The 27667-nt window shown below is 38.0% G+C and overlaps 4 protein-coding genes across 6 annotated transcripts; 2 read left to right on the plus strand and 2 right to left on the minus strand.

Moving 5' to 3' along the window:
* Positions 1-2947: 2947 nt before the first annotated feature.
* Positions 2948-5094, plus strand: LOC107643142 (uncharacterized). The gene has a single exon (XM_016346716.3). It carries the CDS (start codon positions 3061-3063, stop codon positions 4930-4932), a length of 1872 nt encoding a protein of 623 aa, XP_016202202.1. The 5' UTR covers positions 2948-3060; the 3' UTR covers positions 4933-5094.
* An 802-nt stretch (positions 5095-5896) lies between these two features.
* On the plus strand, positions 5897-16642 carry LOC107640264 (isoleucine--tRNA ligase, cytoplasmic). Its single transcript, XM_088487959.1, has 27 exons — positions 5897-6671; positions 6760-6825; positions 6902-7045; positions 7468-7688; positions 7842-8007; positions 8697-8807; positions 9137-9234; positions 9454-9532; positions 9658-9816; positions 10355-10435; positions 10973-11106; positions 11380-11539; positions 11709-11792; positions 11925-12137; positions 12626-12751; positions 12875-13012; positions 13102-13205; positions 13304-13367; positions 13478-13566; positions 13666-13807; positions 14543-14606; positions 14713-14780; positions 14981-15103; positions 15681-15746; positions 15916-16027; positions 16159-16250; positions 16322-16642. Exons 1-27 carry the CDS (start codon positions 6138-6140, stop codon positions 16424-16426), a joined length of 3543 nt encoding a protein of 1180 aa, XP_088344085.1. The 5' UTR covers positions 5897-6137; the 3' UTR covers positions 16427-16642.
* Positions 16643-17102: 460 nt separating this feature from the next.
* Positions 17103-20500, minus strand: LOC107643143 (exosome complex component RRP45A). 2 transcript variants are annotated; one of them, XM_016346717.3, is made up of 7 exons: positions 19865-20500; positions 19660-19774; positions 19319-19399; positions 19044-19232; positions 18423-18673; positions 17927-17985; positions 17103-17505 (listed from the first exon to the last, which is right to left on the minus strand). In XM_016346717.3, the coding sequence occupies exons 1-7, from the start codon at positions 20305-20307 to the stop codon at positions 17303-17305; spliced, it is 1341 nt and encodes a 446-aa protein (XP_016202203.1). In that variant the 5' UTR covers positions 20308-20500; the 3' UTR covers positions 17103-17302. The 2 variants fall into 2 exon arrangements, with proteins under 2 accessions (XP_016202203.1, XP_016202204.1); XM_016346718.3 differs by lacking the exon at positions 17927-17985 and having other exon boundaries at positions 19865-20490.
* A 401-nt stretch (positions 20501-20901) lies between these two features.
* On the minus strand, positions 20902-24627 carry LOC107640265 (Protein kinase superfamily protein). 2 transcript variants are annotated; one of them, XM_021123200.2, is made up of 8 exons: positions 23464-24627; positions 23103-23387; positions 22678-22995; positions 22376-22603; positions 22156-22256; positions 21953-22070; positions 21610-21867; positions 20902-21190 (listed from the first exon to the last, which is right to left on the minus strand). In XM_021123200.2, the coding sequence occupies exons 1-8, from the start codon at positions 23941-23943 to the stop codon at positions 21050-21052; spliced, it is 1929 nt and encodes a 642-aa protein (XP_020978859.1). In that variant the 5' UTR covers positions 23944-24627; the 3' UTR covers positions 20902-21049. The 2 variants fall into 2 exon arrangements, with proteins under 2 accessions (XP_020978859.1, XP_088344087.1); XM_088487961.1 differs by having other exon boundaries at positions 23103-23367; positions 23464-23578.
* Positions 24628-27667: the final 3040 nt, after the last annotated feature.

The following is a 27667-nucleotide window of genomic DNA, read 5'->3' on the forward strand; positions in this document are numbered from 1 at the left end:
TTATATACTCTGGCCGACCTTAGCTTCACAGGTCGAGTCTGGAGCTTGATATCTGTGTTTTGGAACTCTGATCTGTATATTATGTTTTTAGCCTTCTTTCAATATCTTACCTATCCGTTTTATGATTATCTGTGCTATTGTGACACACTTTTCTGTTTTTGTTTTTGTTTAGCTTATTTTTCAAGGCTCCTAGATATGATTTCTTTCAACTATATTTATATAAGTCTTTTCTTTTAGAGGTCGTAATACCTTGTCACCTCTACTTTACGACTTAAGCGTAAGGTTTCGTGTGGTAGGATGTTACATAATTAATGGAATCATGCTAATAGGGACGGTTATCAAACATGTGATTGAACTTTTTCTCTTTTCAATTTGTTTATCCAGAATTTAAGATAGATCTTATCTAGGATTAATTATTTCTTCTTTAAAATAACATTCGATGATAATAATAATAATCCTATAGGACAATTTATTAGTCAAAGAATTTTGTAAATCGAAATGTTGTTGGTCGAACTTGCAAGGATGTCAGCTCGAAAAAGAGGTGTCGATAGAAAGGAGTCTCGATTTGTCATAGTTTGTCAAAAGATGAGGTTGACAGATGTGTTAAGATTGATGGTGTATTGCACTTGACGGAAACAGTTATTTTTTGAACTTTTCAAAGATGACATCTGGCAGCACAATATTAGTCGAATTAAACTATAAATTAACGAGGCTCAGAAAGAAGCAAGGAGTTGAAATTCGTCTTCAAAAAATACCTTCGCACACTCACGTTCGAACAAATTTCTGAATCTGCCTTGAGTTCATTTTTATAGGATTTCTTTCGTATCTTTCAATTTATGTATTTACATTTCTCTTTTAAATTTTCTGTAATTTCTCTTTCTACAATTTATTTCCTTTCTTCTTAAATTCTGCATTGTTATTTTTGTTTCAAAGTCTTTCGACTGTATTAAAAGTATTTGTTATTTTCTTTAAATTAAAGTCATTCACTTTATTTTTTGTAATTTCAAATCCAAATAATTTAGTTCTAGATTACATTTTATTTGTTCGTATCTTTTGTGTCATTCAAAGTGGAGTTTTTAGTACAGATTAAATAATTATTCTCCACATACAAGTTATTTTTCGATACAAGTCTATACAAGTCATTTATATTTACACGCGCATGTTCTTCTTCTTGCTGTTACTGCACGTTCTTCTTCTTGCTGCACGTTCTTCTTTTTCGTTATTTTTCTCTTTCGTCATCATCGTCACCAACACCACCTCCTCCTCCTCCTTCTTTTTTCATTGAAATTTTTTCTCCTCCTTCCTTTTTCTCCTTCTCCTCCATAATCAGTTATCTCGTTGTTGAAGATAATGAATAATTCAAGTTCAGATTGTCAATTGAACTAGAACAAAATTGATTATTGTTTTGAATCCAATCAAGTGGTTGAGGTGTGGTTCGATTCTAGTTAATTTGTTTGTTAGTAGTTTATGATTCTGTAGGTGAATAATGTTTCATTGTTGATGGTTTGAATTGAATGTAATATAAAAATTCTGCATTAAAGAAAATATTTTTCTGTATTTGCAGACACGAAGATATTTGAGTGTATTGTTTAAGAATTTTCGGTGTATGTGTGCTGATAAGTTCTGCATAATTCAAAACTTTTCTTCTCCCTCCTCATCATCTTCTGTTGCTTCTTCTTCTTCTTTTTCATCATCATCATCATCTTTTTTTAATTATTCATCTTTTTTTCTTTGTTTTATCTTCTCAAGTTTCTTCTTGTTTTACTCTTTTAACAAGAATAAAAATAAAAAAATCAAGAAGAAGAAACACAATGGTACAAAATTACTTGGAAGATGATGAACTTACATCATTCAACTAAAAGAAAGAAAGAAATAAGGAAAAGAAGAAGGAAAAAAAATGCAGCATTAGAGGAAACATTTTTCTTTATTTGTAGTAAATTTGGGTGTAACACAAAGATATTTAGGTGTAACATAAAGATATTTGAATATCACGAAGATATTTGAGAGTATTGTTTAAGAATTTTCAGTGTATGTGTGCTGATAAGTTCTGCATAATTCAAAACTCTTCTTCTTCCTTCTTCTCATCTTCTGCTTCTTCTTCTTCTTTTTTTCATCATCATCATCACCATCTTCTTTTTTTCATCATCATCATCACCATCTTCTTCTTATTTTTTTCTTATTTATCTTTCCCTTTTTATTTTACCTTCTCACGTTTCTTCTTGCTTTACTCTTTTAACAAGAATAAAAACAAAAAAAATTAAACAAAGAAGAAGAAGAAATGCATAATGTTACAAAATTACTTGGAAGAAAATAAACTTACATTCATTCATCTAAAAGAAAGAAATAAATAAATAAAAAAAAGAAAAATGCAGCATTAGAGGAAACATTTTTCTATATTTGCAGCAAATTTGGGTGTAACAGGAAGATATTTGGGTGTAACACGAAGATATTCGAGTGTATTGTTTAAGAATTTTCGATGTATGTGTGCTGATGTGCTGCATAATTCAAAAATCTTCTTCCTCTTCCTCCTCCCCATCTTCTGCTGCTTTTTCATCTTCATCTTCTTATTTTATATTCTCATAATTTTTTTTGGAAGGAAAAAATTAAACAAAGAAAAAAAAATACATAATATTACAAAATCAATAAAAAGAGGAAGAGGAAAAAAAATTGCAGCAATAATAATAATAATAAAAAAATGATGATAAAGATGAGACACGCGAAAGAAAAAAGGAAAAACACACTGAAGAAGGAGAAAAAAAAAAGAAGAGAATAAGAAGAAATGCTGCTTTCGCGCAAGCATTATATTGACTAATATGCCAAAAAGACTTGTATATATATTCCATATTAAAAATTGATATCCGCAAAAAAAGTAAATTCGTTCTTAGATCATAAATATCAAACATTCAAACCAAGCAAAATTTTTTCTTACAGCGAATAAATTATTTGATTCAAATCTGCAAAAACTCTACATAACACATCTTGAGCCCACCAACAAAATCGAGATTGTTCTCTTTCCCCTCCAAATGCAAGAAGACTGGCGTCACTGCTTTACGCAGAGACATGGGAATGGCAACGACCATGTTATGGAACCTCCAAAAGCTTTGGCCATTCTCATTATTCCGAAACGACGACGTTTCAGACTCCAAGCGAATCGTAAGCAAGCTTCCAATCCCCCAACACACTAAACAGTTCGTCTACGCCTTCCACGACCCGCAAACCCAATCCTCCATTTACGTACTCTCCGCTCTCAGCCTCTCCGAGCGATCAGCCTCCGACGCACGCTCCCTCATCGCTGCCATCAAACCCGACGCCGTTTTGGTCCATGCCGATCCTTCCTTCCTCGACGAAGAAGAAGCTGTGTCCGTTAACACTCCGCTTCCCACTTCATCCTTTGGAGTAATCAAACGCTGTTTCGTCGATAGAATCGATCAGGAAAGTTACGAGAATCTCGCCGGGAGTTTCGTTCTGAGGGAGATTTTCGGGACCGGGTTTCATGGCCATGTGCTTGCTGCGAAGCTGGCTGCAGAGGAGGTAGGCTCCTCGTTTTTCGTTATTAGTTCTCCATTTGTGAATTATTGCTTGATTAATAATAGCAGCAATGGTAGTAACAATTCTGATAGGGTTAGGGTTGGTGGTGGAAGCATTCTTCAAGTTCAAGGTCTTGTAAATGGTGCTACTACTGGTTTTAGTTTGAGTCCAACTAGAAGTTATAGGAGATTGTGTCTTAATAACGATGTGCATTCCCAGTTAGTGAAGGCTTTGTCTCTGTGCTTGGAACCATTTTCTACTAGTTCTGGTTCTAGCTCTATGGAAAATGAGATTAAGCCCATGAGTAGTTATGAGATTCCTGCATTTGCCAGGTCTACATATCCTTTACTTGAGGATTTGCATGATATATTCAGTGATGTTCCATCGATTGGGAAGGCGCTGGCGCATGTTCAAAAGATGCTGGTGGATGTGAGCAGAGGTGAGGTTCTTGACAGAAGGACTGTTTCTGAGGTCTATGCATTCAGAATTGCGGTTGAGGTGCTTAGGATTGGTCTGAGCAAGAATGGTTTAAGGCCAATCAAGAGGAAAGGTGCTCCCAAAAAGGGTGAGGAGGTCAAGTTCTCGGAGCTTCCTCTTGAGGACAAGTCGCACGCACTGCTGGCGCAGGTGATTCGTTGGCAGAGTGATAAGTACAAGACCATTGTAGCAGTGGTAGATGCTGGAGCATTGGAAGGTCTTAGGAAACACTGGGATACTCCGGTTCCTCCTCAAGTTAAAGACATTGTTGGACAAATCACACATTGTGGAAGGGAAGGGGATTTTTTGATTCACGATGACAGGAAGTGGTTACTGGCAGATAGGCCCATGGTGGCTGTTAGTGCTGGAGCTTCGGCGATTTTGGGAGCTTCATTGCTGTCTAAAGCTGTCCCGGCATCTTCTGTGTTGAAGGCTGTTACTTACAAGGTCCCGGCTTCACTCAAACTCATTCTCAATCAAACGCAGAGAGCACTGGCTTTTGCCTTTGGTTCCTCCAAAGCTGCAGCAGGGGTCAAAGCTTCAAGTACCATTCGGGCTGCAGCATCTGCTACAAAGATTCGTGCCGTGACTCACAGCATTATAGAATATGCGGAGAGAACCAGCATCTCGGCTATGAGGACGGCGTTCTACGAAATAATGAGAAAGAGAAAAATGCAGCGAGTTGGATTCTTGCCTTTGGCAACATTTGCATGTAGCATGGGAACCTGCACTGGATTGATTATGTATGGTGATGGGATTGAGTGTGCTGTTGAATCTGTGCCTGCAGCACCTTCCATTGCCAGTTTGGGTCGTGGGATTCAGCATCTGCGTGAGGCATCTCAAGCAGTGATGCAAGCAGAAGGAACTAGAATCCAAAAGTCAATAGAGTCTCTAATAAACAGAATAACGAGATCGAAGGATGGGTAAAGCAAGAGTATAAAGTTGTATAGATATTCATAATGTGATATAAAGAATTAAACCTGATTCATAGGGGGTTCAGTATAAACCTGATTGTATACATATGATGCTGTTAATGTGAAGATGGCAACAATAATGCCTACCATTGAGGTATTGTGGATTTCTTGGTCATTACGGCATACTTAATTTTGGTAGTATTAACTATGTAGCTCAAGTGCTCAACTGAAGAGTCAATGTTTTCTATGCAACTGTGGACTAACATGCGGATAATCGGTATTGGGCCAGCTCAAATTTCTTGTCTTGCTAAGCCTGGGTATTATTTCTTTTGTCAACCAGAACCATGGTTTTCGAAAGCGTATAGTTACTTAATTAGGAATATATTTGCAACCTATTTAAGCGGAGGAGTTTTAGTCTATGTTTACGTCTTGTATTATCAACTAGACCTTTCAATAGTCAACAAAAAAAGAAAGACCTTCAATGACCATTTGTTATTTAAGCCAATACTTTAAAAACTAATGATGCTAACATAGTAAGTATAGAAGTTAGAGCACACCACATTATGTTGATTTTTCATGTTGCAATAGTTAGAAAACACCATGACATTACTGTAATTTATACATTACATGGGTAGAAATATGTAGATAAGGAGTTATTAAAAATTTCGGAGGGTGACCACCTATACACGTCCCATGAATTCGTCCCTGCAAAAGTGTGATAATAAATATCAAAATTTTATCTTTAAAACACTTCTATTAAAAAATCGTATATAGTATTTAATTATTTTTATAACATTTTTTTTTCACAAATATTTTCGTTAACTTTCCAAAACATTATGTTTTTGTTAGTTTGCCAATGAGTAATAGCTCAAGTGGCATAGTCTCCACATACTCAATTAAGAGGTGGTTGCGGGTTCGAGTCTCCTATCTTTGGTTAAAAAAAAAAAAAGAGTTTTTTGTTAGTTTGCCTTGTGTTCAACCAGCTTTTGTTTCCCCAACAAAAATGGTGTACCCTTTGATAATAGATGGGCCCATAAAAGAATGCGTAGAATAGAAGGTCCAACATGCAAAACACAAAAAACAGTTTCTCAGTGTTCAGTTTTTAGTTTAGAGTTTTAGCAGAGACCCCCCAAAACCCTTGTTTTCCTTCATTTCTGTACGGCGACTGTATTTCGGCTTAGCTGAGCCTCCAACACGCACCGCATCAAGTTTCCAGTGATGGATGAAGTGTGCGAGGGGAAGGACTTCTCGTTCCCGAAGCAGGAAGAGAAGGTTCTAGAATTCTGGTCCAAAGTGAAGGCCTTCGAAACACAGCTAGAACTCACCAAGGACAAGCCCGAATACATCTTCTACGATGGTCCTCCCTTTGCCACCGGCCTCCCTCACTACGGCCACATCCTCGCCGGCACCATCAAGGATATCGTCACGCGTTACCAGTCCATGACGGGGCACCACGTCACGCGCCGATTCGGATGGGACTGCCACGGCCTCCCCGTCGAGAATGAGATCGACAAGAAGCTCGGAATCAAGAAGAGGGAGGACGTTATCAAGATGGGGATCGATAAGTACAATGAGGAGTGTAGGAGCATAGTCACGCGCTACGTTAGCGAGTGGGAGAAAGTCATTACGCGCACCGGCAGGTGGATTGACTTCAAGAACGATTACAAGACCATGGACCGGAACTTCATGGAGTCCGTTTGGTGGGTCTTCGCTCAGCTCTTCGAGAAAGGATTGGTCTACAAAGGATTTAAGGTACCCTTTCATCTCGTTGCATTACAATGCTGTAACTGTTTTCTATTATTATTGATTGATTGATTTTCTTTTTTGAAATTGCTTGCAGGTTATGCCGTATAGCACTGGGTGCAAAACTCCGTTGTCTAATTTTGAAGCGGGTCAGAATTATCAGGTTTGCGATTTTCGAGCTCTTGCATTTTGTTGTTATTGCTTGTTGGTGATTGAAATGAGATTCTATGTTGGCGCAGGATGTACCTGATCCCGAGATAATGATGACATTTCCGGTTATTGGCGATCCACATAATGCTTCTTTTGTAGCTTGGACAACTACTCCATGGACCCTTCCAAGTAATCTAGCTCTTTGTGTGAATGCTAATTTTACCTACGTGAAGGTCAGTTAACTCTGTAGCTGAGAGATATATATAGTTATGTTGAGCTTGTTCACTAGTAGAAAGGCTATTTATTTGGATTTATTGAATTTTCTAATATTGCTAGATCTTAAGTTTTTAGTGTGTGTGTGTGTGTGAGAGAGAGAGAGAGAGAGTAGAATGTATTATTGGTCAGGTGGGAATTTCAAGTTTGGTTATTGTGCCATGCTGGAACTGAAGATTAGAATTGTGATTGGATTTTGCTTTTTGGTGAAAATCCTAATATGATGATGAAATGGCAAAGAATAATTATGTAGTTAACTAAGTTTTGATCTTCTGGTACAAAATATGTTGCCAATTCTTTCCCAGTCTCTTTAAATTTTCTTGCTCTTTTTTGAATAGTTCGTTGTTTCTTGGAAACTAACACACCAAGCAAATAAAACCAGGTTCGCAATAAGTATTCGGGCAAAATTTATATCATTGCTGAATCTCGTCTGTCGGCACTACCTAAGGATAAACCCAAGGAAGCTGTTGTTAACGGTTCTGTTGGGGCCCCCAAAAAAGCAAATGTGAAGTCCAAGGAATCTTCCGGCGGAAAAACTGAAAATGTTTTGGATTCTTTTGAAGTGCTGGAGAAATTCCCAGGGTCTTCGCTAGTGGGAAAGAAGTGAGCTGTCTTCCTTCCACAATAATCACTTTCATTAGTTTACTATTCTAGTGTTTTACTTTTTACTTTTCTGTTTTGAGATTTATCTAATGACTTCTATGTATGTGAAGTTTTGTTCTGTATTGAAGCTCAAAGGGTTAACATGTTTTGCAGGTATGAACCATTATTTGGTTACTTTATAGAGCTATCTGATACTGCTTTTAGAGTTGTGTCCGACAATTATGTTACTGATGATAGTGGTACTGGCATTGTCCATTGTGCCCCTGCTTTTGGTGAAGATGATTTTCGAGTTTGTATTGAGAATCACATTCTTAATAAGGTTGGTACTGCTATGTACTTGAAGCATGAATTTTGTTTTTTATGTGAAACATTTCTGTCAAAGGAATGCTTCTCTATGGTGTTTGATTGATTTCAAAACCAAGCTGGGATTGTAAAATCAGTTCTGTGGGGGAGTTTGTATGCTTCTATTTGTAACTCTTACCGGTCTTTAGTTGGGAATGAATTATACTCCCTCTTGGTTATTGCATATCATGGTCACATGGTGTATATACAGTCCTATCTCCTAGGCAGTTTGTGAACAGCAAATCCTACTCTAAGTAGGATTGTGGGAACAAGGGAAGTGTTTTTATATTTCACTTAATATTTCGATGCCCATAACAGCTCAAACATAAATATATAACTGATTTCTTTATTAATCCCCCCCCCCCCCCCAAAACAAAAAAAAACTTATATTTGAGAGGTTCGGTGGGTTTTCTGAACCCGGACATTTATTTTAGTTTTGGTTATGTGGATTATTGAACTATAAGGTTGAGAAGGGGGTAATTCAGTTCTAAGATCTTCGTTTGGGGTAGGATGCAATGACGCCGTTTGGTTTTTGCAGCTGACCCAACTAATGCTCTTCATGTTATGTGATGGCATCATTTGATTCTTGTAGCTGACACCATTTGTCATTTGTTTGTTGACGATCTTTACGATATGATTACTCAGATATTACATTACCATGTATAGGATAATCTAACAGTAGCTGTTGATGATGATGGCTGCTTTACTGAAAAAATTACTGACTTTAGCGGCTGCTATATCAAAGATGCTGACAAGGATATAATTGAAGCTGTGAAGGTATTTTACATCTATCTAAAAGAACATAAATATCTATTATTTAATTGTAATGATTTACAGTGTGGTTGATTATCAGTCAGGATTCTCACCATGTGACTTGTGGAAACATTGTGTACTTTTTCTTTCTCTTTCTTTTGTATAAACTTTTCCACTCTTCCTTCCATTGTTAAAAGGTAGTTAATTTATGGAAGATCAATGTTAGAGTTCCAGATTTGTGATGCCTAATTTAAGCATGGAGTCAAGAGTGTTTTCTTTTCTTTCTTGAAAACTCTGTTTTGTTTGGATTCCTATATTTATTACTTTTTTCTCGCATGTATTTCTTTCCTTAGGCAAAGGGTAGGCTGGTTAAGCAAGGAACCTTTACTCATTCTTATCCATTCTGCTGGAGATCTGGTACTCCTCTAATTTACAGAGCTGTTCCTAGCTGGTAAGCCCCCCCCCCCCCCCCCCTTCTCTTCCTTCTCTCTTTTTTTTTGACCATTTTGTGTTGCTGGATCCATGTTTACAAGTTCCAATTTTTAAAACTGTCATCTTTGTTGTTCTTATGCTTTATTTATAATTTTCAAATTGCAGTAGTATTTATCACATACTGAATTGAAAACTACTACGGCTGTTTATTTATCTTACATGTGCTGCTTCATTTTAGGTTTGTTAAGGTGGAGTTATTGAAAGAGAAATTATTGGAAAATAATAAGCAGACTTACTGGGTCCCGGATTTTGTCAAGGTATATAATATCTTGCTGCCCATTTGTCATGTACTGTTTATTTATTCTTTGATCTTGTTTCATTCCTTCCCATTTGCTGAAGGTGTATTTTTTGTAAATATTTCTGCTGTTCCTACGCCTTGCAGGACAAACGATTTCACAATTGGCTGGAAAATGCCAGAGATTGGGCAATTAGCCGAAGTAGGTTTTGGGGGACTCCTCTCCCTTTATGGATTAGTGAGGATGAAAAAGAAATAATTGTCATCGATTCTGTTGCAAAACTTGAAAAGCTTTCAGGTGTAAAGGTTAGAATTTTCTGTTGGCCTTTCTGATATTACATGGCATGCATCCTTGTTATCTTTTTTTAATTAATATTTTGTGTATATATATATGTGTGTGTGTGTGTGTATGTGTGTGTGTGTGTATGTATGAATGAACTACAAATATTGACTTGTGTATTGATATACATGTTCTTTCAGTACGTTTGGTGATGTTGATACCATTATTTGTAGCTTCATTTCATCGGTGTTGAAATTATTATATTCTTTCTACAGTTCTTCAGAACTCTTGAAGTTAGTTTGTATTGTACTATTGTAATCATGTCAGTTTTTGGCTTGATAGCTGTAATCATAAAGTAACTGAATCTAATGGCATGGTTCTATTTTTCGCAAGTTACTGTTACATCCCTTAGTGATTGGCTTATGCATGTGTTAATTGGCAGCTTCGGCTAAATGCATATTTGTTGTGTACTTGTGTTAACCCATCCACCATGTATATATTTTGTACATAGCAATACTTGCTCAATGACTGACATCTCTAATTCGATTTAAATTTTTTGTGCAGGTGTTTGATCTTCATCGTCATAACATTGATCACATTACAATTCAATCCGAAAGTGGCCGTGTGCTTCGACGGGTTGATGATGTAATGTCAGCTCATAGCTTTCGTGCAATGTTGTATCTATTCATTCTTCTGTTGTCAAGATTGAGATGCTATCTAGCATATGTTCATGTTGCTCAAGGATCATAGGGTCCTGCATTCCACATAGAGTGATGTTTATAAGAATAAGACCCCATTTTACTCCTCAAAAGATGCAAATATCATCATTCCAGTCTTCAAACAAACTTTTGATTCAATATACTTCATCTATGGAGATTGCACCAATTTGGTTATTCCAAAAGTTGATCAATATAGTTTTAAAATAACTGAACATAGCATTGTTTGCTTAATTGTTTTACTCTATTCATGTTATACTCCATTCATAGATACTTTATTCATAAATATAATGTGATTTTATACAAGTCCTTCAAAAATTAAAATTATGCTTGAATCATTACTTGCTTAGATTATAATACCAAATACAAATGGGATATCTACTAGCATTACTTGAAAAACATATTACTCTTGATGGTTGCTAGAGATATTGCCCTTTGTTATAGAGCATTTATTTTGATATTTCAGGTGTTTGACTGCTGGTTTGAAAGTGGATCCATGCCATATGCTTATATTCATTATCCTTTCGAAAATATTGAGCTATTTGAGAAGAATTTCCCTGGTCATTTCGTGGCTGAAGGGCTAGATCAAACCCGTGGATGGTTAGTTTCTTGCTCCTCATATCATCTGGCATATGATAGGAGACTCAGAGTCCGGTTCATGGTTGCTGGGTTGTGGCTTTTTATACTGGTTTTATCATCATCCTCAATATCAATGTCATTTTGGTGAAAGGCATTAAAGTTTAAGATTCTAAATGTTGATTGTGTTCTTATTCCTTTTATCATTTTACGTCATTCAAATTTGATTGCATTTTGCTTTGATCATAATTCATTACTTATCTCAACTCTCCCCTTGGGATAAATCACTACTTGCAGGTTTTATACTCTTATGGTACTGGCAACTGCATTATTTGGTAAGCCTGCCTTTAGAAATTTGATTTGCAATGGACTTGTCCTGGCTGAAGATGGGAAGAAGATGAGTAAAAGTTTGAAAAATTATCCTCCGCCCATGGAAGTTGTTGATGATTATGGAGCAGTAAGAAAGTTTTCTTACTTTATCTGTTTCATCCTTTTTGGGGACATGTTACATGTACCATAAGGATGTGCATTTTGCATGCTTTCCTGATTATGGTATAATGACTTAATATGCAGTTTTATTTATATTATAAAAGCATTGTCGTGATATATTTTTGCATTTCGAATAGGATGCATTGCGTTTATACCTTATAAACTCTCCTGTTGTGCGAGCTGAGCCACTGCGTTTCAAGAAGGAAGGAGTTTATGGTGTTGTAAGAATCACTGATTTGTTTGCCTCTAGCTCTTTCTATTTTAAAAAATTGATTTGCCTGTATTAATCCCATTTTATTTAATTATAATATTTAATTATACTTCTATTTTTTTTGGGTGTTCATACGTCCCAGGTTAGGGATGTTTTTCTTCCATGGTATAATGCATATAGGTTCCTTGTTCAAAATGCAAAGAGGCTTGAAGTTGAGGGGCTAGCACCTTTTATTCCAATTGATCATGCTACACTCCAGAAGTCATCTAATGTTCTTGACCAGTGGATCAACTCAGCCACACAGAGTCTCATTCATTTTGTCAAACAAGAAATGAATGCTTACCGGCTCTACACAGTGAGTAATGCTTCTTATGAAGCTTTATGAATGTGATGACAACTACCTTCTACAATATTGATTTATGAGCTATCCATGGTCTAAATTGCAAACTTATTTAATTTGATCTTAACTATGGTTTGGTGATTTGTCCTAGCGTTTTACATCCATTTCCTTGTATTATTCTTCTGTCTCTCTCTCTCTCTCTCTCTCTCTCTCTCGAGAGAGAGAGAGAGAGAGAGAGGGGGGGGGGGAATCTCATCCTTGTTTCAATTTCTATTTTATTTTGACCCATAGTTAAACTTGTTGAACTTCTTAGACTGAATTGGTGGTTTCACCAGTGTGATTGCCAGTATTCACTTGGTGTTATCATGGTGCCTGTTATATGAGATTATTCTCACTTCCTTTCACACTTTGCCACCCCCACCGTCTGTTAGTTACATGTTTATTTCGGCATATTCATAGCATAAACATCTGCTAATTTGTAATGTTATGAAACGACCTTGCAGGTTGTTCCTTACCTCCTGAAGTTTCTTGACAACCTGACAAATATATACGTACGGTTCAACCGGAAGAGACTTAAAGGTCGTACTGGAGAAGAAGACTGCCGGACAGCTCTGTCAACTCTTTATAATGTATATCTTTCATCTTATCTATGGTCATAACTTATTAACTTTCCTAATTCCCATTTGCCCTTCTACATTCTGACCTTTCTGGTCTCCTAGTTGTCTCTAGTGATATTTCATTACTTTTTTCAGGTGCTTTTGTTGTCCTGTAAAGTTATGGCTCCTTTTACTCCATTCTTCACCGAGGTTCTCTTTCAAAATATGAGAAAAGCCTGTAATGGGCTTGAGGAAAGCATACACTATTGCAGTTTCCCTGAGGAAGAAGGCGAGGTATGCATCTTAGCAGTTAGTATATTCTGAGTGATCTACATGATTTCAGTTTGTAGTAGAAATCTTCAAGAACTGCTTGCTTTTGTTAGAGGGACGAGCGGATTGAGCAGAGCGTTTCCAGGATGATCACAATAATTGATCTGGCTCGAAACATTCGGGAGCGTAACAACAAACCTCTCAAGACTCCGCTAAGGTACCTTAGTATTTACGAGTGCATGTATTGAGGTATGGCTGTATGTACTTTATATTCTTTTTCAGCATTATGAGTTTATAAACATTTTGGTACTGTAGGGAAATGGTGATAGTTCATCCAGATGTTAACTTCCTTGATGACATAGCTGGGAAGTTGCGGGAGGTACATGCATCCTTTTTATCTTGAGCAATTTGAATTGTTTTTCCCTCTAAAAAGAACTGGTTGCTGAAACAGGTTGTGATTTGATATATATGAATCTATTTGTGTTACAGTATGTGCTGGAGGAACTAAATATCCGGTCACTTGTACCATGTAATGATACTTTGAAGTATGCTTCTTTACGTGCTGAGCCTGATTTTAGGTATGTTTTCCATATGGTTATGTAGCTGTTGGTCTCCTATTTATGTTAATGTTTCATAATGTAGTGCCATTTTCTCACCTTTTTTTTTGGTGTCTGCAGCATTTTGGGAAAGAGACTTGGAAAATCTATGGGTATCGTTGCCAAAGAAGTCAAAGCAATGTCACAAGAAAGTATTTTGTCTTTTGAGAATGCTGGAGAAGTTGTTATTGCAAATCACTGTTTGAAGCTGACTGATATTAAGGTGATAGCTTTATTTATAAGCTGGAGTTCAAGTGTTATGTTAAATATGTAGATGTCTAAAAAATGACAAACAAATATGTCAAGATTGCTCAGGCATAAATGATAGATCTCAGCTGCGATACAGAAAGCAAATATAAACTTATCCTAGTCCTGAATAATATAAGGCAAAAGTATTCTAATTCTAATCCTAACCTATCCCTACACGGATTTCTTAGTCCTCAAAGTGGATGATCGGTACTACTTTCCATTCATTAAGTTGAACCCTTTAAAATGTGCGGCATTTGTTACTTCAGTGCCTAGATTCAACATGTCTCATTGAAGGATTAGTATTACAAAACAAACAGGAACCAAACGTTGTCATATGCTAGCCACCTTTTCACTGGTATTTTTTATGGATGTTCTCTTGGAAGCCTCATTGCCTTTTTTGGTGGTTCCTCCCTATCTACAACATTCTCTTTCAAATGTGATATTGTTACTGCCAAAAGGTATTCCTGTTTTTGAATAGAGTAGTGAGTGAAGAAAATCCAATTAAATATTTGTTTTTGACTATGGTTTCTAAAGTATTTCTATTTGTTTGTGGTGACCATCACCTGTAGTGGAGCCTTAATTTATATATGGAGTACCTGAACTTGTAATTGCTATTCTTTCTTCCAAAGCATCAATGGAAATCATGGGTTTCCTCTGTAAGTGGTGAAGACTAATAAATTGGTACCTTGTATTCTTTATTTTTATACAGATTCTTCGTGATTTTAAGCGACCTGATGGTATGACAGAGGAGGAGATTGATGCGGCAGGAGATAGTAAGAATCTATACTAGTTGAGAATGGCTTACTTTTAGTTTGAATGTATGTTGATTTATCCATGACTGGGAGAAGAAAGGCTGACTGAAACCCATCTTCCTTTCAGCTGATGTTTTGGTGATATTGGACTTGCATCCAGATGAGTCTTTGTTGGAGGCTGGTGCTGCCCGTGAGGTAAACTACTTTTATCATTGAAATGGTCATTCTTAATTAACATTCTACATATGGTGCATGCATGTAATGGAACAAATCTACAACCTGGCTTATAAATATGCCTTTTCTTCTAATAATCTCCTTAAATGTTACTAGTTAAATTTATTTTAGGTCAAAAGTTAGCATATTCATTTCTTGTGGATTGAATTTGTCTCCTACAGATCGTTAACAGAATTCAAAAGTTACGGAAGAAAATTGCTCTTGAACCGACTGATATGGTGGAGGTTTACTTTGAATCATTGGATGGAGATAAGAATCTCTCTCAAAGGGTTTTACACTCTCAGGTATACTCGATAATTAATACTATGCTTGCATGTCTGTGTATGTAATAATAGACAATTCTTTGAGCTGACAAGGATGCATGCCAAGGAGAATACCTTCTAGATATTTATTCATGATAAAAAGATAATACCTAAGAAAAATCAGCAGAAATGATAGTGATGATCAACCGGCTCAATTAACATCAGTGTTGAGTTCAAATGCTATGTTTTTAAGTATTTCTCAAAAATTATCAACACATAAGCATAAACATTACATAATAAAATAGGTATATGTAAACTAAACTGTATCCTTCTATTTATAAGCAGAATCTTAGTGGGCAATATAGGTTAAATTGAAAAGTATTTTGGGCAAAAAAGCTGCTTGTCTTCAAATTTTCAAAATTGTCTGTGCTTGCTGTCCATCACTCAGATGAAAGTAATGCATGGGTTGAATTTTTGTGTTTGCACCGGGGATAGGTGAACTGCCTCTCATTGAGGACTGTGGACTACTTACTAATCAGTAATTATTTAATTGATGTACACATTGATTCATGGTGCTAAGATTATCAATGCTGTTTGCTTTTTATAATTTTCTTTGCAGGCATCTTACATCAGGGATGCTATTGGTTCTCAATTGCTTTCACATTCTTTGATGCCAGCACATGCTGTAAGTTGTTTATATCGTTTCCATGATTTAAATTTCTTAAGAGAGGAAGAAATTATGGTTGCTCTCATTGTCCTTTAAAGAGGGAAGGACAAATGCTTAACAGTTTTGACTTACGAGAGTATCTCAAAGTCAGTCACCCAAGAACTGAAAATTTGTCGTACAAACGCAGGTTGTCCTTGGTGAAGAGAGGTTCCATGGGATTTCTGGCATGTCATTTGGTATCATTTTGGCAAGACCTACAGTGATGTTTAACTCAAAAGCCATTCTACCATTGTTTCAAGGTTTGTATTTGGTTAGTTCAGTTGATCTCTTATGCATAAAGCAAAAACAAACAGTTATATCCCTTGATGCATGTATCATCATCATACTTGACCCTTGTTTGCTCCAACTTGCTGTTCTTCTGTGGCTATAGGTAACAAGAAATACGCCCATAATCTTGAAACTTACTTGCTATCGAGAGATAATTCAAATTTGAAGTCAGAATTTCAAAATGGAAATGGAAAGGTTTGACCAAGTCCTGTTTTAGTGGTTTTAGGTTAAACAAAATGCCCATATTCATTTGTCTCTTGTTGCAGATTATAGTTGACTCCATTGAAGAACAACCCTCTGTAAGCCTGGTCCTTGGTGAGCATGTGTTTCTCACTGTCGGGGACTGCTACGTTGCTGGAAAGGCTAACTAATTTAGGTTGCTGGAGTTTTTCCTTTCGATCTTTTATAATGTTGATGTGTTATTCCTTTGTATGATTAGTTAACAGAAAGCGGATATTGTGTTTTTTCTCATTTTTAATGTTATTCTTTGGCTGTATAGAGAACCTCAGTTGTTTTATTGAAATATAAGTTGCTTCAAGTAACTACAGATAATAATATCTCAATTTTGTCGGGCTGGTGCTCCTTTAGCATGCTTGCTTTGTTGGCAACTTGGCATTTTATTTCATATATCGTACTTCTCTGTCTACTTTTTCCTCTTTTTTTTAAACAGGTATTGGATCATTCTGTTGTGTAAGCGACGTCTCCAATTTGTTCTCCGGAAGGGCATCATGGCATGGTTCCATGTTTATCGCTCCATCAATCTTCTACTAGTTTCAACGCTAACGGTTGGTTTTATTTCTGTGCAATGGAGCTTAACGTTTCGGACTCAGTTGATGAGGTTCATCGTCCTCTATAGTCTTGAGATTTCAATATTGGAAGAGTTAAACTTTTCAAGAATGTGTTGGTAAAAGATAAGATGCTTCTTATTTCCACTGGAACAGCCTATTATTATCAGCGATTACACCTAGACCGTTAAAAGAAAACCATATCGGCTAAAGTAGACGGAGAGTTTGAAAATCGCGGGGCACAAAGTTCCGGGAATAACAGTTAAATAATCTTACTTCATTATGAAGAATTAGTGAATACTGTCACATAATTGGTCAGAATTTGTGTATCCAAATCCTTAAAACGTCCTGGCTAAAACTTTTGTTCAAACCAAAAAGGCAAAAACAATAGAAATGGTACAGATAAACACTTTAGACAAAATATATGGTCAGTGGCAATTAGTCCAACTGACAACAGCACACTTAATTTCCACTATCGGAAGGCAGCCTTTTTTTCTTTCTTTTGTTCTTGGGCTTAACGGCATCCTTCAGCGTCTTACCTTCAATATTCTGGGCAGCATCTAGACCTGCGGCAGTTGGTGAAGAATCTGTCGTCATTTCCTGTGGTGGTTCCTCTGCCTTAGTCTCACTTCTTGAACCCTTCTGCTTTCTATGAGTTGCCGGTCCTGCTTATTTTACAGCAATTATTATGGTGAAGTCATGCAGATTTCTATCTTCTCACCAGAACATACATATACGTTCATAAAGAGAAGCACATTCAGACATGTATATGAACTAATATTCAGAAGACGACAGAATAACATACACTAGAGAAATATAAGAGGAACCTTAAGCCAAACATGAAATCAACATGAGAAATTATGCATGCATATACAACAATCTCACAAGCTCGATTAAACAATGAGTGGCTGAGAAAATATGGCAATGCATGAAGCAATTCGCAAGCTCTCAGCTACTCATTGTTTTATGGCCATTTCAGTGTGAAGGTTAATCCTTAGGACTAACCTAAGTGCAAAGACCAACAATAAAAAGCCACATCGTAGGTAGTAAGAGATCATAATTAATGATAAAAGAGAAAGTTATTACCATGTGATGCTAGAGATGCTTTTAGAAGATCAGAATTGACACACTCTGAGTACGGATCCCTGAAAAAGTCAAGTTACACTGGTGGAAAGCTATAAATGTGATTTTTTTTTTTGTCCGGCCAGAGAGAAAGAGGAGGGGGGGGGGGGGCTTGGTGGTTTAGATTTTCAATAACGAAACACTGAATGGAAAGACTACAACAGCTATGAATTTACACATCTGAATATGAATTTACACATCTGAATATTATTCTTAATACTAATTCAATTTTCCCCCCTCCCATACTTAAAACCTACAACCACAACTGCCTCGAACAAGTAGATATACCATGCTGCACATGCTCATTTGCATATAAGTTAATGATAGATTCTAAAAGCATATAGATCTCTAGCAATAGTAATACATGGACTGGACTAGAAATAACTAGAAATTCAACAGATTTTTAAACGGAAAAAAAATCCAGTAAAAGCGACTAATTAGAAACTAGCTGATGCCATACCAGCTTGAAGGCCCGCCAATAAATTTATTAGAAACTCCATCTCTCTTGTTACTTTGTTCCTGTCCAGATGATGTGGCATCACATTCCATAGAGCTTGCCTCATCTTTAAACTTTGACTGGTCTAAATGACTACCATCTAATTGATTTTGCTTTTCTCTTGATTTGGCAGGGGTACCACATACATCCATGGCAACAGAAGTGGAATGACGTTTAATCTTCCGTAGTGCCCTTTGAGTGTTGTATATTTCAACCTACACCGGGTCAGAAAATAAAAAAGAGATAACAAAGTTATACATTCTATAAGTAATATGGCAATTAATACAGATGCACTAAGCAGAAAAAAAGTTTCGCAATGTCATCTCAACAAAGTTTGTCACCAGAAGTCAACTCAATACATACTCTTTCCTATAATGAAAACAAAAACAAACTGATAGACTATGAAGCATAATCAAGATAATATGTCCATTAATTAAGGTTATTTCAAGACTTCTTTAGTTGTTTCACACCGCTGGAGTATAGCACCTATTCTAAGACATGATTGGTCAGAATATTAAACATGTAAGTTTTCACATAAAAACGGAAAATAATAACATATATAAAAATTAAAAAAGCAGAACTCACTGCATCCTTTATCTTGGCTGTAATATCACCAGCTTTAACATGAGCTAGTTTCAAGCAATGCATGAGAACTTGCTGAGATACTCCTTCCCCACCTGCCTTTTGAATGGAGCAAACATCACCATTTGCATTCACTGTAGCAGTCATCCGACCGGTCAGTACAGCCTCTTCATGGTATGTTGGATCTATCACCTAGAGATCATCAAACGAAATCCAAAAGGACCTCACATACGGAATGAAGAACAAGAAATCAAGGGAGAACGATGGAAAATCCATACCATAATATTTTCATTGCTGAAAAATCCAAACGTCACAGCTATAGGAAGATGATGTATGATCAAAGGAATTGGGTCACGCACCTGTCATACAATCTAAGTCCAGTAAAACAACACATACAAAAACAAAACCGAAGCTGTTATCACAAGGTATTTACTCATGAGAGACATTGGCCTCCTGGAGTCAATAATACAGTAAGAGAATTCACTTCCATGGCCAAACATCCCCACAAAACCGAGGGTTCAAACAAGAGATTCCTATAACAATAACACAACACAAGCACCAATGTCAAGCCTCTCTACTCTAGCCACACATTCTCATGCTCAATTAAGAGAAAGCTAACCTCAGGAGGATGCACCACAACTTGCTGACCATCTTCTCCCCCTAACGAACATTCTGGCCGCCGGAACGTCAACAAAGCAGCCAGAGCAGCAATATTAGCAGCATCAACAAGATTCCTAAAAGATTTTCCCAAATTAACAATTGCACAACACAACTATCATTAGCATATTCAATCAATTAGCACCAAAACAAACTCATTAGCTCACCCTCCATTGTCAAGAATATGGATATCAATGCGAACCGCCCAAACGAGCTTCCCAGAGAGGACACAGAGCGATTCTGTATCGACGGCTCGGCTCTCCCTCAACCCGCGATCAATAATGCGGCCTAACTCGACGGCGGACTCCCTTGGGCGGCCGGGTTCGAAGGAAGGGTCGGCCATGGGGGAGAATTCAGTGAAGACGGCGAGTGTGCCCTCGTTTGGCCTTTCCCTGTAGGGCTGGAGCAGTTGGGCGGAGACGATGGCCATGACGTGAGTGTGGCCAAGCTGGACCTCCGAGGAGCCGTCGTCCTTGCCGAACTTGATGGTGAGCTTGCGGTAGTCGAAGGGGCGCCGACCGTCAACTCGGAGCTCCGACAAGAGTGCGGTCTCTATGAATTTCTTCTCGTTTATGGTTTGGCGCCATGAATTTGCTAGCCTCTGCTCCATCCAACCTAATTCTCTTCTTCTCTATGCACCGGGGTTGATGACTCAGTGCCGCCGCCGAGGTCGTTACGGTGACGATTTTGGTCGAAATGCAGGAAGAGCCTCTCTCTAATCTAAAATCTATAGCCTAGGGTTTAATAAGGGTTTAGATTCATTGAGGGAGTAACTTTAACTTGCCTCTGCTGCAAATATTTTCTTTTCTTTTTTTTTTCAGTCCTTTAAAATTAAATAAAAATTACAAATAATGTTATATTTAATAATTATGCATCTCAACGCGATTTTCACATACGCTAATTAAATATTATCCGTTTTACCGAAGTCACATTTGAGGAAAAAGTTTGTGAACATACTTCCGAAAGTATATTAACACTAATCCAATTTTACAAAATCAGTTTTACAAAAAACAGTTACCTTTGATGCTTGGTTGGTGGCTTGGTGCAGGTATCATTTTATGTATCATGATGGCTAATATTAAAATCATTTGTATATTCTCAGTATATATAATTCCATCTCAGGATATTATATTGTTTCACACTATTATTCACCTAATTTAGATAGCAAGTGAAAAGTAGAGAGAGGAGAAACGTATATACATAGTTTCTAATAAAAAGAAAAGATTGTCCTCTTAAGACATAATCATTTATATTGTATGCTGTTTGTCCCTATGAAACTAACAAAGACTACCAACTAAAAAAAGAGAAGAAAAAACATTCAAGTTGCATGCAAATCATCATGAGTGATGTCCTTAGTTTCTAGAATTGATCTTCACAGTGCGGAAAGCCTCTTGCATTAGTTTCTCATGTTCTCTCAGCATATCGTCGATGTTCCCACCCGGCGGCATCAACGGTCCTGAGCAGTGGATCCTACTTTTCTTTTGCACATACTCCTGAAACAACACACACATTCACATAATCATTAATTAATCAAGACAAGCTTCTTATTTGTTAATGTTAGACAGATAATCAACACATGCCTCCTGTCGCACTCCTTATTAGTTTAAGTTTTCAGAACACTGTTTTATGACATAGTATCAGAATTTCTATACTTAAAATTTTAGAATTCGATTCCTGTTGATTTAAAAAATAAAAAAGAAAAGTCTAGGAGCCCAGCAACTCTATTAAATTCTGGCCAGTCTGTAACCAGCAAAGAAAAGTGAGCCATTGGATGAAATTTCACACCAATCTCACACCATTAAAATCATCATTGATGGCTATTTGATGGCTACAAATCACAAAAATTACTGTCCCCCAGCACTCCTCAAAAAAAAAAAAGTTTTATGTGTATGCTAGGTTTAGAGGAGTTTACCATGATGGGTTCTTGATGACCAGGCATAGCTCCTTGTTCCCATTTACTTGAATAGTTGGAGAAATCTGCTGTTGCTCGACTTATCTGAGACTTCTGCGTCCGCAACTCGGGAGTTTTGGCAACAGATGAGTCCAATCTCTTAAATGTAGATTGTCTTGTAATTGCTGCACTGTTCATTGTTGTACTATGTACATAGCTTGGATTGCATACTGATCTACTTGGATCAACTTTATAGTGAGCCTCACCATTTGGTTTCCCCTGCCAATTTCACATTAGTCTTTATCAAACTTGAACCAAAATTTTCAAACAATAATAATGACTATGGATATTTCCAACAACATACCCTCAATGTTAGATCTCCGCGGGTGTTATACTCCGGTGTTCTAGGTAGTTTTTTATCTTGTCCTGCATCCGACAATTCAGACACCAATCCTCGTTGTCTTACAGCTTCGGTGTTTTTCCTGACATATAAGGAAAAACATAAGAATGTGAATGACACTGATAACATTGAATTACATGTGAAGAACTTTGGTGAACTTTGCATACGTTGCTACTTCCTTGTTTCGATTCTTGGCGTCGAACTCCTTGGTGGGCGGAAACTTTGGTAAACTTGATGGATCACATGGTAGGGGTTCTGTAGTAAAGAACTGATGGCAAATATCAAACATGAACACAAGGTGAATACATACCATATCTCCAAAGCAAATCCTTGTTTCTTACAGCACAAGCAAAGTGAAAGAACTAAAGGGATGGTCATGAAAATTACCTCGCTTTGAAGCGCGCAAGCCGCAGATCCTCGATCTTCTGGTTCCATGGATAGAAGCTTATCAACAAGGGCTAGTGCTGAAGAAGAGACCTTTCTAAATGTTTTGGCAATTTGGCGTTCATAATGCTGCTGTGGTTTAAAACTAGTTGCATGTGGAAACTTTGTTCTCTGCCAATATTCCTCAGATGGGGAACCACAAAGCTTAAAAATCTTGTGCATTTGTTCCACCTTCAATGATCAAGTTAAGAATCATGAATAATGATTGGTAATTTTATGCATGAAAGTGAAAGTAACTCTCCTACCTCTGTTCTTCCAGGCATAATAGGCTTCCCTAGGAGCAATTCAGCTAGAATACAACCAGCACTCCACATGTCTATTGCGGCTCCATATTCTGTAGCACCTAACAAAAGCTCAGGTGCCCTGTACCACAGAGTCACCACGCGGCTAGTTAATTGCTGATTCTTCTCCGGATCATAAACAGTTGCAAGACCAAAATCTCCTATCTTAAGGTTTCCATTGTTGTCAATTAGAAGATTGGAACCCTTGATGTCGCGGTGCAGCACACCTCGACTATGGCAGTGTTCAAGCCCCCTAAGTAGTTGCTGCATAAAGCATTTAATCTGCGCAATGCACATACACACATTTAGTTTTGTAAACCCTCTAAAGTCTAAACCTCCTTCATTCATATTATTATGCATTCAAATTGATGGATTGATATATTTATTACCTGTGGTTCAGTGAACTTGACTCCAGGGGTGGCGGCTAATCCAGCAAGATCATGCTCCATGTATTCAAAAACAAGGTACAAACTGGAGGAAGTTCTAGATGCAACAAGACCCTCAAGCTTGATCACATTGGGATGGTTTAATTGGCGCAATATATGGATTTCCCTCGCCATGAATCGGACACTTGCCGGATCGCTACTCAAGAACCGAACCTTTTTCAGAGCCACAAATTTACCACTTTCGAGATCAAGTGCTTTATGCACACTGCTATAAGCCCCTTGTCCAATCTGCATACATACTCAACCGTTCATTTGTTTGCAATGCTTAAAAAACATACATAAATAGGTGATATTAGAAACTAACTTGCTCTAGTTTTTCGAAGGAATCTGCTCGTCGAGGAAGCCACCCTTTGATGGCTTCTCCGGCCACTGAAGATAACCACGTTGGCCATCCGGCATCAATGTTTTCTCCTGAGATATGCGAGAGGCTAAGTAATCTTCTCATAACTGATTTGTTTGCAGCTATTCCTCCATTTTCACCACTTCCTACTGTCTTACATCTCTGGTGCTGCCTTTTTTGTTGCTTTTGTTTTGCAGTATCTAATAACAAGTCATTGGTTTTATCTTCTAATATTGCTGGCATAGCAACTTGTCCATATGATTTAACCAAATGAGGCACCATTAAACCATGAACACCCCCTAATTGTGCAGTAGGAAAGGTATTAGTAGTTGAGACTGATGGTGGAACAATTTCGATTTGTAATGCACCATTCTTGTTGATCCCTTTTTCTTTCTTTTCTTCATCATCAATTCTATCTTTTTCTTTTGAGCAGATGCACCCCATATTCTTAATCCACACACACAATCAATCAAAAGAAACTGGTGTGGGAAAAGGGGAAAGCTCCCACCCTTCTAATTCTTATGATCAAGTAGCCATTCACTGTGAAAACTTGTCTTGGAAATTCAAACACGATCATGCATGCAAGTTGAACAAAATCTACCTCAAATTATACCAATGGTGCAATATAATGCCTCAATGTGACTTGGTTCTCAACGAAGAAGAATCCAAAAATTCTAAGAGCCAATCCAATGAATCTCTAGAGGCTCCAACACAATAGGCCACAGAAGAGAAAAAAAAAAGGGTTGATTCATGTATGATTCAAATATTCAATCTCAAAACACGTGTATGTATATGATGAAAAACAAAATTGAAGGAAGAATTTCTTAAAAAAAAAAAAAGGAAGAACCTATAGGGTTGACAAGATCAAGTTCCTGCAATGAATGAACACAATATGTACATTTATTGCTGCATTATCAATATTATTATTGTTCGATCTTCTTCTGTATAGAACAAAACTTTGAATGAAAGACGGAAGGGAAGGATGAAGAAAGGGCATCAATGGAAAAACAAGAAGTAATTTGATGAAGTTGGCGTGATTTGGAAAAAATGGTTGGGAAGAGAGAGAGAGATTCGGAATATGTGTTGTAACGAAAAGAAGAGAGAGTGTGTGTTAAGAAAAACGTATACAAGGTTGTAACAAACAAAACCTTTGACAGAGTATACATTTGCTTACTCGGAAGTTGGAACCTTCTTCATCTTTCTCTCGAGCAAGCATGCAAATGACACGCCTATAATTATAATCTATGCTGTATATCAATCTTGATCGTTCAAACTAGCTGGAAAATTGATCTTCTTCGTTTCTTACAGATCAAGTAACAGAAAATTTCATTTAATATATAACTACTATTCTACTAACATGCAGGGTCAGGGGCAGTAGAAAAAATGTTTTTAAGGGTTAATACTTTTAATTTAATTTTGACCAATATTTTTTGCAAAGTCTAATATTTTTAATTAATATTTTTAAATATTATTAATTAAAAATAATAAATTATGCTAGCCGTATAACATTATTTGGAGTCAGTATAGATACATTCAAAAAATCACATGATACCATCATATATCATAGCGTCCGATGACTAAGCTAACATACAAAACAACATACACTTATTTTTATCTTTTGCTACACATCACATAATATACAATATAATAAAATTACGTATCCATAAAAATACAACATATATATTGTTACGGCCCAACCCAGCTGAGCGAAATTGCCGCCCGACCCATGGGTAAACCGATCTGCACGGTCGGGTCAGAATATGTAACCCGCCAGGCCAACGACCCGGACACGCGTCCTGGTTGACAGCTACGTGACAGCTATGGGAAGCGAAGCTTTCAGGAAGGAGACCTCCCCTTGTGGGACCTACACACTGACAAGGTATATAAGGGGAGGGTCCTATCCCTCTCCAGAGGTACGTCACCACAACTTTTTCTTTCCGCCACTTGCACACCCACTGACTTGAGCGTCGGAGTGTCATTGCAGGTGGCACCCCTCAACTCGAGAAGAACCCGGGAGGCCGGTTGCTCACATTGTTCGTTCGTAGGACCCAAGCTGAGACAGGGACTCACTTTCACACCCAATCAGTCATCCCGAATCGTCCGGTACTCGACTTACCGAACATTGGCGCCGTCTATGGGGACCGTGCCGATATGGACTTTGTTTTGGTTCCTGGTGGGGCCGACGGCGGGGCAGGGCCCCGCGGGGAGGAAATGGATCCCCGAGGCAGTGGGGTAGCCGCCGGAGCTCCCATTCGCCAGGGCCCCGGATCTCCCCCGCGACATCCAGAGGGACGACCCTTTGGAGGAACAGGCAGCGACAGCGCTAGGATAATACAAGAGCTGCGCCACAGAGTGCAGAACTTGGAGCGAGAAGTAGCCAACCGTGAAAGTCGTCAGCTTACTCCTAGCCAAGAGCCTTCCCGATCCACCCAAGGAGGAGAGAGGAGCCTCCGAAGAAGTCACTCCAGGCGCACTCCGAGCCCCCGGACAGAATCCGAGAGCCAGGTGAGCAGAGAGGCGCCGAGGAGACGACGAGACTCTCTGGTCTACACCCGATCACCAACAAGATACCGAAGAGGAAGATTGGAAAAGCGACAGAGAACGAAGAAGAAGGAGCCGACCACAACAAGAACACTGCCGAGAAATGGCAAGGAGAGACCGGCCTAACCGCCAGCGCAGCAGGGAGCGACCGAGGAGAGCCCGGCAACCGGTGGTCATGGGTGCGACCCCTTTCCACCACTCGATCCTCGAAGTACGACTGCCGAGGCACTTTGACAAGCCGACAGATATGAGGTACGATGGTACTCAAGATCCCCAGGAACACCTAACGACCTTCGAGGCCAGGATGAACCTGGAAGGGGTAGGCGACGAAGTAAGGTGCCAAGCTTTTCCAGAAACCTTAGCCGGGCCAGCGATTTATTGGTTTAATGCCCTTCCCCAAGGCTCCATAACCGTGTTTGCCAACATTAGTCACGCCTTCTTGTCCCAGTTCACCACGCGTATCGCCAAAGCGAAACTCCCGATTAATCTGCTGGGGGTGACTCAACGAACCGGCGAGCCGACCAGGAAGTATCTGGACAGATTCAATGATGAGTGCCTGGAGATTGACGGCCTAACTGATTCGGTTGCCAGCTTGTGCTTAACCAACGGGCTGCTGATGCGTGAGCATTTTTCCTATCTTTTCCTACTGAATTTGCATTTAATTTGTTGAGTTTAATCAAGAATTAATTATCTTTTAGCCACTATGGATGCTTCTTTGATTCGTGTACAATTCTGTTTATTTTAGGTAGCATTCGACTGGATTTGATGGAGTTCCCGCAGAAAAAGAGAAGAAGGCAAATGATGTTGTCAACCCTGACCTCTCTGCACTCAAACCTGAATATCTCTAGCTACAAAGGTCCAATTGACGTGATTGCAATGGCGTTGGAAAGCTAACTTCCAAAGCTTTCCAACGATATATAATAGTCTATACTTCTTCTCCATCAATTCTGCCAAGGCTGCGCCTAACTTTAGATTTCTCATGTTAGGCGTAAGACATTAACAAGCACGCACAAGGAGAGGCCACATTCCAAGTTAGATGCCCAAATTGTCAAGTTAGGCACCAGTTTCACTAACAACACTCCCTGGAGGCTGCCAAGGCTGCGCCTAACTTGAGATTTCTCAAGTTAGGCACAAGACAGCATCAACAACACGCAACAATGAGCGTGACTCCAAGTAGGGCGCACTCCCATCTCAAGTAGGGCGCCGCAACACAAGCCTTGTAACTCCAATCATTGCATACCTCAAGCAAGGCGTGGCTTGATGCCAAGTTAGGCATGCCTTCCTACGAAGCAAGTGGTCCCCATCCATCAATTGAAGACGTGCGGATTGCTTTAATTAATTTTGATTTAAACTTTATTTTTATTTATAAATAGAAAAAGATATTATATTAGTTTTAGAAAATAGATTTTTAAATTAATTTAGGATTAGATATAAAAGAGAAAAGAAACTTCTCTTCTGAGGATTGTTCCACCTCATTCCAAATTACAGTTTAAGAGAATCCTAGTTTCCACTCTGAACCATAAGCAACTAAACATCCACTGTTAAGGTTAGGAGCTCTGTCTATTGTATGTATTGATTCTATTATTTTTCTATTTTAATTCATGTACTTATTTATAATTTAAGAATT

This window comes from Arachis ipaensis, chromosome B5 (assembly GCF_059453495.1).
Source record: "Arachis ipaensis isolate K30076 ecotype BB chromosome B5, ASM5945349v1, whole genome shotgun sequence".
NCBI lineage: Eukaryota > Viridiplantae > Streptophyta > Magnoliopsida > Fabales > Fabaceae > Arachis > Arachis ipaensis.

What these genes read in the sequence shown, in the direction of transcription:
- LOC107643142 (XM_016346716.3), top strand. Translation starts at nt 3,061, where the DNA reads ATGGGAATGGCAACGACCATGTTATGGAACCTCCAAAAGCTTTGGCCA.
- LOC107640264 (XM_088487959.1), top strand. Translation starts at nt 6,138, where the DNA reads ATGGATGAAGTGTGCGAGGGGAAGGACTTCTCGTTCCCGAAGCAGGAA. An exon ending in ATATAATTGAAGCTGTGAAG is followed by an intron (nt 8,808 to 9,136) that starts GTATTTTACATC and finishes TTCTTTCCTTAG; the next exon opens with GCAAAGGGTAGGCTGGTTAA. An exon ending in TACAGAGCTGTTCCTAGCTG is followed by an intron (nt 9,235 to 9,453) that starts GTAAGCCCCCCC and finishes GCTTCATTTTAG; the next exon opens with GTTTGTTAAGGTGGAGTTAT.
- LOC107643143 (XM_016346717.3), bottom strand. Translation starts at nt 20,307, where the DNA reads ATGGAGCAGAGGCTAGCAAATTCATGGCGCCAAACCATAAACGAGAAG. An exon ending in CATATTCTTGACAATGGAGG is followed by an intron (nt 19,775 to 19,864) that starts GTGAGCTAATGA and finishes AAAATCTTTTAG; the next exon opens with GAATCTTGTTGATGCTGCTA. An exon ending in TTGTGGTGCATCCTCCTGAG is followed by an intron (nt 19,400 to 19,659) that starts GTTAGCTTTCTC and finishes ATTGTATGACAG; the next exon opens with GTGCGTGACCCAATTCCTTT.
- LOC107640265 (XM_021123200.2), bottom strand. Translation starts at nt 23,943, where the DNA reads ATGGGGTGCATCTGCTCAAAAGAAAAAGATAGAATTGATGATGAAGAA. An exon ending in CTTGCGCGCTTCAAAGCGAG is followed by an intron (nt 22,257 to 22,375) that starts GTAATTTTCATG and finishes ATTTGCCATCAG; the next exon opens with TTCTTTACTACAGAACCCCT. An exon ending in CGAAACAAGGAAGTAGCAAC is followed by an intron (nt 22,071 to 22,155) that starts GTATGCAAAGTT and finishes CTTATATGTCAG; the next exon opens with GAAAAACACCGAAGCTGTAA.